General features: G+C 44.8%; 1 protein-coding gene across 1 annotated transcript; it reads left to right on the top strand.

The window, feature by feature from the left end:
• Window positions 1-586: 586 nt before the first annotated feature.
• Window positions 587-8,289, top strand: LOC140065294 (phospholipase A2 inhibitor and Ly6/PLAUR domain-containing protein-like). The gene is made up of 5 exons (XM_072112888.1): window positions 587-742; window positions 3,456-3,578; window positions 4,116-4,262; window positions 6,312-6,455; window positions 7,955-8,289. The coding sequence occupies exons 1-5, from the start codon at window positions 691-693 to the stop codon at window positions 8,080-8,082; spliced, it is 594 nt and encodes a 197-aa protein (XP_071968989.1). The 5' UTR covers window positions 587-690; the 3' UTR covers window positions 8,083-8,289.
• Window positions 8,290-11,051: the final 2,762 nt, after the last annotated feature.

The raw sequence follows: 11,051 nt of genomic DNA, 5'->3' as shown, positions 1-11,051 counted from the left end.
TTCATCAGAAATATAAAAGTAGATTTTTGCAGGAAGGAGGCCTTAGGTAACTCATATCAGAAGATACCACAGGTTTATCAGGATGGATTCTTTCTGGTAGATTTACTTTAAGATTTTCCCTTCGCTTCGTCTCGTAAATAGTAAAGTGACATAAACAAGTGGTTGTGATGTTCTAGCCGTAGTCACACCCTACACTAGCCAATTATAAGTGATGAAACCAAACCTCCGGGCAGCGATGGCGTAACCTGGATGTGTCACGGACATTACATCACCACACAGGACCTACCTATATACCTACCTATATACTGGCCTGACCAGTGCAGGGGATTCCCTGAGTCTCCTCCCCCTTGACCCCGGGAGCTGCTGACATGTAGCCCCCAGGTACTTTGCACCTTAGTTGGGTCCATGTTTTAGGTTCTTTGCTCTTTAGGTCTCACCGCTGATCCTCACTAGGCAGAAGATATATTATAACGCCTTCCAGTAGATTATTTAGGATATTTCATCATTTTGGGATTTTCCCTGTGGATTATTGGGACATGTGCTCTTCCCGGAGGTTGCGATGTAGCATGTGACCGCTATTATGTGGTTTGGTAATAAGGTGGTAATTTTACTTGTGTAACCTCCTGGTAGATTGGTATAAATACCGGTCCTGGTACCAGGGACATCAATCCATCCCTCATCTGATCCACCATGAAGACAGCGCTCAGCATCTGCCTGGTGTTCTCCATCACCATCGAAACAGGTGAGTCTCACTTTACTACATAATGGACCAGATTTATCAGAACCTGTGCAGCCTGTACTATGTGCAGTCCCTCCTGTGCATTCCCTCCTGTGCAGTCTGTACTATGTGCAGCGTCCTCCCTCCTGTGCATTCCCTCCTGTGCAGTCTGTATTTTATGCAGTTCCTCCTGTGCAGTGTGTACTATGTGCAGTGTGTACTATGTGCAGTGTCCTCCTGTGCAGTCTGTACTACGTGCAGTCCCTCCTGTACAGTGTGTACTATGTGCAGTCCCTCCTGTGCAGTCTCACCTGTGCAGTCTCTCCTGTGCAGTCTGTACTATGTGCAGTCCCTCCTGTGCATTCCCTCCTGTGCAGTCTGTACTATGTGCAGTGTCCTCCCTCCTGTGCATTACCTCCTGTGCATTCCCTCCTGTGCAGTCTGTATTTTATGCAGTTCCTCCTGTGCAGTGTGTACTATGTGCAGTCCCTCCTGTGCAGTCTCACCTGTGCAGTCTCTCCTGTGCAGTCTGTACTATGTGCAGTCCCTCCTGTGCAGTCTGTACTATGTGCAGTGTCCTCCCTTCCTGTGCATTCCCTCCTGTGCATTCCCTCCTGTGCAGTCTGTATTTTATGCAGTTCCTCCTGTGCAGTGTGTACTATGTGCAGTCCCTCCTGTGCAGTCTCACCTGTGCAGTCTCTCCTGTGCAGTCTGTACTATGTGCAGTCCCTCCTGTGCATTCCCTCCTGTGCAGTCTGTACTATGTGCAGTGTCCTCCCTTCCTGTGCATTCCCTCCTGTGCATTCCCTCCTGTGCAGTCTGTATTTTATGCAGTTCCTCCTGTGCAGTGTGTACTATGTGCAGTCCCTCCTGTGCAGTCTCACCTGTGCAGTCTCTCCTGTGCAGTCTGTACTATGTGCAGTCCCTCCTGTGCATTCCCTCCTGTGCAGTCTGTACTATGTGCAGTGTCCTCCCTCCTGTGCATTCCCTCCTGTGCAGTCTGTATTTTATGCAGTTCCTCCTGTGCAGTGTGTACTATGTGCAGTCTGTACTATGTGCAGTGTCCTCCTGTGCAGTGTGTATTATGTGCAGTCCCTCCTGTGCAGTCTGTATTATGTGCAGTCCCTCCTGTGCAGTCTCACCTGTGCAGTCTCTCCTGTGCAGTCTGTACTATGCGCAGTCCCTACTGTGCAGTCCCTCCTGTGCAGTCTCTCCTGTGCAGTCAGTACTATGTGCAGTCCCTGCTGTGCAGTCTCTCCTGTGCAATATGTACTATGTACAGTCACTCCTGTGCAGCCTCTCCTGTGTAGTCTTTCCTGTGCAGCCCCTGATGTGCAGTCTCTCCTGTGCAGTTTGTATTTTGTGCAGTCCCTGCTGTGCAGTCTCTCCTGTGCAGTCTGTATTTTTTGCAGTCCCTGCTGTGCAGTCTGTATTTTGTGCAGTCCATGCTGTGCAGTCTCTCCTGTGCAGTCTCTCCTGTGCAGTCTGTATCTCAGTACTGGTGGCCATGGTTAGGTCTGTACTGGTGGCCATGGTTAGGTCTGTAATGGTGCCGTGGTTATCTCAGTACCAGTGGTCATGGTTAGGTCTGTACTGGTGGTCATGGTTAGGTCTGTACTGGTGGTCATGGTTATCTCAGTAGTGGTGGTCATGGTTATCTCTGTACTGGTGGTCATGGTTAGGTCTGTACTGGTGGCCATGGTTAGGTCTGTACCGGTGGCCATGGTTAGGTCTGTACTGGTGCCATGGTTATCTCAGTACTGGTGGTCATGGTTATATCAGTACTGGTGGCCATGGTTATCTCTGTACCGGTGGCCATGGTTAGGTCTGTACTGGTGGCCATGGTTATCTCAGTACTGGTGGTCATGGTTATATCAGTACTGGTGGCCATGGTTAGGTCTGTACTGGTGCCGTGGTTATCTCAGTACTGGTGGTCATGGTTAGGTCTGTACTGTGGCCATGGTTATCTATGTACTGGTGGTCATGGTTAGGTCTGTACTGGTGGCCATGGTTATCTCAGTACTGGTGGTCATGGTTATATCAGTACTGGTGGCCATGGTTAGGTCTGTACTGGTGCCGTGGTTATCTCAGTACTGGTGGCCTTGGTTAGGTCTGTACTGGTGGCCATGGTTATCTCAGTACTGGTGGCCATGGTTAGGTCTTTACTGGTGCCGTGGTTATCTCAGTACTGGTGGCCATGGTTATCTCAATACTGGTGGCCATGGTTAGGTCTGTACTGGTGGCCATGGTTAGGTCTGTACTGGTGGCCATGGTTAGGTCTGTACTGGTGGCCATGGTTATCTCAGTACTGGTGGTCATGGTTATGTGTGTACTGGTGGCCATGGTTATCTCAGTACTGGTGGTCATGGTTATCTCAGTACTGATGGCCATGGTTAGGTCTGTACTGGTGGCCATGGTTAGGTCTGTACTGGTGGCCATGGTTAGGTCTGTAGGGGTGGCCATGGTTAGGTCTGTAGGGGTGGACATGGTTAGGTCTGTAGGGGTGGACATGGTTAGGTCTGTAGGGGTGGCCATGGTTATCTATACTTCTTTGATAAACGTAAACTATACAACTGCTGCCATTGTCCTGACAATTGTTTAGGAGAGCAGCCATGATTGTTGTATGTAAATGTGACCTGTCGCCCTCAGTGAGACATTTCTGCCTGTGACTGTACAGTAACTTATGTGTAATTTAAGAGAAGACCAAGTGGTGACTTTTCTGACCTTTATATCCCAGGGTCATGTCTTGTCTGTCAGAAATGTAACGACTTAATCGGAAGAAACTGCACGGAGCCGAGCAATGAGACGTGCGCTTCATCAGTCAAGAGCTGCCTCACCAACCTGGTGGCTACAAAGATCGGTAAGTGCTCCTTATCTGGGCTCTCCATTCCATTTTACCTTGTACCTAAATTGGTGACCCAAAAACAAGTCCGTGCAGCCCAGAGAGTGTAGAGCACATCCCAGCACCATCCGATGTATCTATGGATCTTAGAAAGAGTTAAAATTTGGTAAATCCATCCTCAGATCACACATCACTTGGCCATTACTAAAGTACTAAAAATGAAGCCAAAATTCACATGAAATATGTGATAAATTAAGTTCTCCCCAACTTAGGAATTAGGAGGTTAAGTGACCGGTGGTGGAAAGCAATTGACTTTGATTAATTGATCATCAGCCGGTGTGACCACCTCTATAACAGCAGAAGTTCAGCCAGCTTTAAGATAAAGAGAAACGCGTCACACAATCCGACTCAACACTAACCGCCCCTTTATGCGCAGACACGTTAATAAATGTGGCCCAGTGTCTGCGGTCGGAGTTTATAAGAAGGAGGAGAAGTTTATAGTGGACCACATGATGTACATGGACTTTCATCTAACATTGAGTTTTCTTCTTGTAGGAGGAAAGTTCTACGAGTTTGTCACAAAGTTCTGCGCAACAAACCCCATTCTGTGCCACATGACGTACAACGTGTCCAACGGGATCGAAAGCTACAACGTGGCGAAGTGCTGCGGGGGAGACCTGTGCAATAACGGATCCATCACATGTAAGTGTCTCCTATAGAAACTAAGGGGGTTGTTTATCATTAGGCTCCTTGGGACGGTTCTATGTCTATTGTTATTGTCTATTGTGGCTTTGGGATTATGTTCTTATGTTCTTATTCTCTATTTTCTGTCTGGGATCTTTTTTTCAAAAAGTCCCACAAAAGTCTCAAAATGCATAAAAAGTCTCAGCACATAGAGCAGCAGGGGCTGGAGGAACTGTGAGACTTTTTACGAGACTTTTTGCAAAAGTCTCAAGTCATGTCTCTGCTTTGCTCGGGGCTGTAACTGCAGTAGTTTTATGATTACACCAGATTAATGAAGAGGTGCATATAGTCCTGTGAGACTTTTTTAGCAGTGAAAAGTCTCAAAAACCCTCAATTTGACTACTTTGAGACTTTTATACGCCAAAAAGCCCAGAAAAACCAACGATAAATAACCCCCTAAAGTCTGTAAAATGTTGTAAGCAGAATAGTGAGTGCAGCTCTCGTGTAGAAGGATGTAGTAAGCAGAATAGTGAGTGCAGCTCTCGTGTAGAAGGATGTAGTAAGCAGAATAGTGAGTGCAGCTCTCGTGTAGAAGGATGTAGTAAGCAGAATAGTGAGTGCAGCTCTCGTGTAGAAGGATGTAGTAAGCAGAATAGTGAGTGCAGCTCTCATATAGAAGGATGTAGTAAGCAGAATAGTGAGTGCAGCTCTGATATAGAAGGATGTAGTCAGCAGAATAGTGAGTGCAGCTCTGATATAGAAGGATGTAGTAAGCAGAATAGTGAGTGCAGCTCTGATATAGAAGGATGTAGTAAGCAGAATAGTGAGTGCAGCTCTGATATAGAAGGATGTATTAAGCAGAATAGTGAGTGCGGCTCTCATATAGACGGATGTAGTAAGCAGAATAGTGAGTGCTGCTCTCATATAGAAGGATGTAGTAAGCAGAATAGTGAGTGCAGCTCCCATATAGAAGGATGTAGTAAGCAGAATAGTGAGTGCAGCTCTCATATAGAAGGATCTAGTAAGCAGAATAGTGAGTGCTGCTCTCATATAGAAGGATGTAGTAAGCAGAATAGTGAGTGCAGCTCTCATATAGAAGGATGTAGTAAGCAGAATAGTGAGTGCAGCTCTCATATAGAAGGATGTAGTAAGCAGAATAGTGAGTGCTGCTCTCATATAGAATGATGTAGTAAGCAGAATAGTGAGTGCAGCTCTCATATAGAAGGATGTAGTAAGCAGAATAGTGAGTGCAGCTCTCATATAGAAGGATGTAGTAAGCAGAATAGTGAGTGCTGCTCTCATATAGAAGGATGTAGTAAGCAGAATAGTGAGTGCAGCTCTCATATAGAAGGATGTAGTAAGCAGAATAGTGAGTGCAGCTCTCATATAAAAGAATATAGTAAGCAGAATAGTGAGTGCAGCTCTCATATAAAAGAATATAGTAAGCAGAATAGTGAGTGCAGCTCTCATATAGAAGGATGTAGTAAGCAGAATAGTGAGTGCAGCTCTCATATGGAAGGATGTAGTAAGCAGAATAGTGAGTGCAGCTCTCATATAGAAGGATGTAGTAAGCAGAATAGTGAGTGCAGCTCTCATATAGAAGGATGTAGTAAGCAGAATAGTGAGTGCAGCTCTGATATAGAAGGATGTAGTAAGCAGAATAGTGAGTGCTGCTCTCGTATAGAAGGATGTAGTAAGCAGAATAGTGAGTGCAGCTCTCATATAGAAGGATGTAGTAAGCAGAATAGTGAGTGCAGCTCTCATATAGAAGGATGTAGTAAGCAGAATAGTGAGTGCAGCTCTCATATAGAAGGATGTAGTAAGCAGGATAGTGAGTGCAGCTCTCATATAGAAGGATATAATAAGCAGAATAGTGAGTGCTGCTCTCATATAGAAGGATGTAGTAAGCAGAATAGTGAGTGCAGCTCTGGAGAATATGACCCATGTGATTGGATACGGCTCCCTCTGGTGGACACTACAGGATATAGATGATGTATAATGTAGCTATACATTTGTAGTGTCGGATTGTCAGGTGACTGTACTGATGGGGATGTTGTTTTTCTGCAGTGCCCCCAATAAACCGGACGGAGAACGGGGTGCAGTGTCCGGGGTGTTTTGCAAAAGCAGAGAACTGTACCCCAACCCAGAACATCAAATGCCGAGGACCACAGACTAAATGCTACACGTTCTCCGGAGGAATCTATAACGGAAGTAAGAAGATAAGAGATGAGGAGAAATTATAATATCCTATCTATCTCCTATCTATCTATCTCCTATCTATCTATCTATCTCCTATCTATCTCCTATCTATCTATCTATCTATCTATCTATCTCCTATCTATCTATCTATCTCCTATCTATCTCCTATCTATCTATCTCCTATCTATCTATCTCCTATCTATCTCCTATCTATCTATCTCCTATCTATCTATCTATCTATCTATCTATCTATCTATCTATCTATCTATCTATCTATCTATCTATCTATCTCCTATCTATCTATCTATCTATCTCCTATCTATCTATCTATCTATCTCCTATCTATCTATCTCCTATCTATCTATCTATCTATCTATCTATCTATCTATCTATCTATCTATCTATCTATCTATCTATCTATCTATCTATCTCCTATCTCCTATCTCCTATCTATCTATCTCCTATCTATCTATCTGTCTATCTATCTATCTCCTATCTATCTATCTATCTCCTATCTCCTATCTATCTATCTATCTATCTATCTATCTATCTATCTATCTATCTCCTATCTATCTATCTATCTCCTATCTATCTCCTCTCTATCTCCTATCTATCTATCTATCTATCTATCTATCTATCTATCTCCTATCTATCTATCTATCTCCTATCTATCTATCTCCTATCTATCTATCTCCTATCTATCTATCTATCTCCTATCTATCTCCTATCTTTCTATCTATCTATCTATCTCCTATCTATCTATCTATCTATCTATCTCCTATCTATCTCCTATCTATCTATCTCCTATCTATCTCCTATCTATCTCCTATCTATCTATCTCCTATCTATCTATCTCCTATCTATCTCCTATCTATCTATCTATCTATCTCCTATCTATCTATCTATCTATCTATCTATCTATCTCCTATCTATCTATCTATCTCCTATCTATCTCCTATCTATCTCCTATCTATCTATCTATCTATCTATCTATCTATCTATCTATCTATCTATCTATCTATCTATCTATCTATCTCCTATCTATCTATCTATCTCCTATCTATCTATCTCCTATCTATCTATTTATCTCCTATCTATCTCCTATCTATCTATCTATCTATCTATCTCCTATCTATCTATCTATCTATCTCCTATCTATCTCCTATCTATCTATCTCCTATCTATCTCCTATCTATCTCCTATCTATCTATCTCCTATCTATCTATCTCCTATCTATCTCCTATCTATCTATCTATCTATCTATCTATCTATCTATCTATCTATCTATCTATCTATCTATCTATCTATCTATCTCCTATCTATCTATCTATCTATCTATCTCCTATCTATCTATCTCCTATCTATCTATCTCCTATCTATCTATCTATCTCCTATCTATCTATCTATCTATCTATCTATCTATCTCCTATCTATCTATCTATCTATCTATCTATCTATCTATCTCCTCTCCATGTATGATATTCTTATACATTGTATTTCTGTGTTATTAGCTCAGTTTGAGCGCTGGTCCCATCAGGGCTGCACCACTGAGAACGTCTGTGGTCACCGGGCCCCCACCTACCCCGAGACCCTGCTCCAGGACGGCTACACCCTGACCTGCTCCGACCCCAAACCCTGAAGAGCCCCCCAGGCCCGGAGACTCCTCCCACTTCCTGTGTCTCCGGATTATATGGAATTATTTAATTTCCTGTATTTTAAATGAATCTGTGACGGAAAGATTTTTCTGTAATAACTTTTATATTATTTCTGGAAAAATGTTCTGATTCTGTGAAACTTAAGAATGAGATTTATTTTTCTGGTGATCGGTTTCTTTTAAAAAATTATCAGATTTATTAAAAATGAATTTTATCCGGATGACTTGGGTCTTTCTGTGCCTTGTACAATCCCTACACGACCCGAGTGACCCCAGAGATGTGCGTTATCTGGTGGTGGAGGGTTTTATCTCCCTGCAGCGCCCCTACAGGGGGAATGAGGCATTACATGACGTCTATGGGGATCGCTGTGTAATGCAGGACTGGAGGGGTCCTCCAGGGGGGGAGGCTCAGTAACCGCTCTCGCTCATGTAGCTTCCAAAATGGCACTGTTAGGGTTGGGTAACACAGAAGACAGGGGATAGTGAGCCCTGAGCTTGTCCCAACCTCTGTCCCTTCCTATAGCCCCCCCACGCTAAACCGTGGGGCGACTACTTGAAGACTCGGAATACACTGATAAGTGCGGGAAGGGAAACACAAACAGACTGACAAACATAAAACAAAAGAATGGTAAACTAGCCGGAGTCACAACGAGAGGGAACGTCAATAGCAAAATCAGTAAGCAAAGAGTCAATGTCAAAGACTAGCCGAGGTCACAACAACACAGATACAGAGCAATACAACTAGCCGAGGTCACAACAACACAGATACAGAGCAATACAACTAGCCGAGGTCACAACAACACAGATACAGAGCAATACAACTAGCCGAGGTCACAACAACACAGATACAGAGCAATACAACTAGCCGAGGTCACAACAACACAGATACAGAGCAATACAACTAGCCGAGGTCACAACAACACAGATACAGAGCAATACAACTAGCCGAGGTCACAACAACACAGATACAGAGCAATACAACTAGCCGAGGTCACAACAACACAGATACAGAGCAATACAACTAGCCGAGGTCACAACAACACAGATACAGAGCAATACAACTAGCCGAGGTCACAACAACACAGATACAGAGCAATACAACGAGCCGAGGTCACAACAACACAGATACAGAGCAATACAACTAGCCGAGGTCACAACAACACAGATACAGAGCAATACAACTAGCCGAGGTCACAACAACACAGATACAGAGCAATACAACTAGCCGAGGTCACAACAACACAGATACAGAGCAATACAACTAGCCGAGGTCACAACAACACAGATACAGAGCAATACAACGAGCCGAGGTCAAAACAACACAGATACAGAGCAATACAACTAGCCGAGGTCACAACAACACAGATACAGAGCAATACAACTAGCCGAGGTCACAACAACACAGATACAGAGCAATACAACTAGCCGAGGTCACAACGATACAGATACCGATATAGATATAGATACAGATACAGATACCGATATAGATACAGATACAGAGCAATACAACCTAATGCTGAGAGCGAGCGATGGAGGGATCTCACACACCGGCACAGGTGACTAGTGAAGGTGCAATTTATGCAGCCAGAACTCCACCTCCAGAACATGATAGGAGCTGGACAGCTTCTGGGAATTAACCCCTCATGGTGCAGAACAACCAGGCACCATGCAGAGGTACCACAAGTCCCAGCAGTTCCGAACACAACTCCTAGACAGCGCGAGATCTTAGCAGCCGCTGCCCGGGACGAGAGGTGGAGTTTGCACGGATACGCGCCAGGGGTCGGAGAACCAGCAGAAGAACCAGAAGTCCCAGCATTCTCCCTAGCGACCCTGACAGTACCCCTCCCCCTGACGGGGGGCCTTCGGACCCCTAGATCGCAAAGATGTCTTCTGAGGATAGGCCTGATGAAACAACCTGAGTAACCGCGGAGCATGAACATCTCTAGCCGGAACCCAAGACCTATCCTCAGGACCAAAACCTTTCCAATGGACCAGGTACTGCAGGGAGTTACCTACCCATCTGGAATTCACCACCTTTTCCACCTCAAATTCCAGATTCCCCTCCACAATAGATATAGAAGGAGGGTCGGAAAGAGGCAAAACAGGCTCAACATAGCGCTTCAGAAGACTCTTATGGAAGGTGTTATGGACCCGCCACCCTGCTGGAAGTGTAATCTTGAAGGAAACCGGGTTAACAATATGCGTAACAACAAACGGACCCACAAACCTGGGCGCAAACTTCAAAGAGGGGACCTTCAATTTAAGGTTTTTTGTTGATAACCACACTTTATCCCCCACCACAAACGTATCGGAGTTAGTGCGCTTTCTTTCAGTCTGTTGGACCATAGACTCAGTCTGAGGACACAGACATCAGGGGCGTCCAGTACCTCACAGGTGACCATCCGCTCCATCAGACAGAGGACTTCATTATGACTTCACCCGGCCGAGGTTTATCACAGATCTTCAGCTCTGAGTCTCCACACTGCGACCCTAAAAATCATTGTGGTTCTGTTACAGAGTTACAAGCCTCTACAAGGCAAATGGTTTTCAATGGAATTCAGCTCCGGAGAAAGTGCCGCCTCCATGTGAGGTCCTGTCTCTCTCCTTGGCATCTCCACCATCGTTTCTGCTCGGGAATGGACTTTCATCAGTGAAAAGATGGAGGCCGCTGCATCCGCTGTAGATGATTCCTGGTCCATATAAGACAGAAGTGTCACACTCACTTTCCCGGGGGCCCATATTAGCCTTGTGGTTGCCTTAAAGGGGCCGACTGTCATTTTATTGTACTCAGAGTGACCCCACAGAAGCCTCAGTGCCCACCACAGCTGCCACACTGCCCCCCATAGTAGTCAAAGTGCCCCCCACAGATGCCCAATGAATGTCCCTCTGTGAAAAAACTATGCTCACCGTTCCACGCCCTATGCAGTGGCCGTCATCTTCTTTACTCCAGTGAA

This window comes from Engystomops pustulosus, chromosome 6 (genome assembly GCF_040894005.1).
Source record: "Engystomops pustulosus chromosome 6, aEngPut4.maternal, whole genome shotgun sequence".
In the NCBI taxonomy this organism is placed as follows: domain Eukaryota; kingdom Metazoa; phylum Chordata; class Amphibia; order Anura; family Leptodactylidae; genus Engystomops; species Engystomops pustulosus.
Note: the sequence above shows the minus strand (reverse complement) of the source record. Positions and strands in the feature narration are given on the sequence as shown.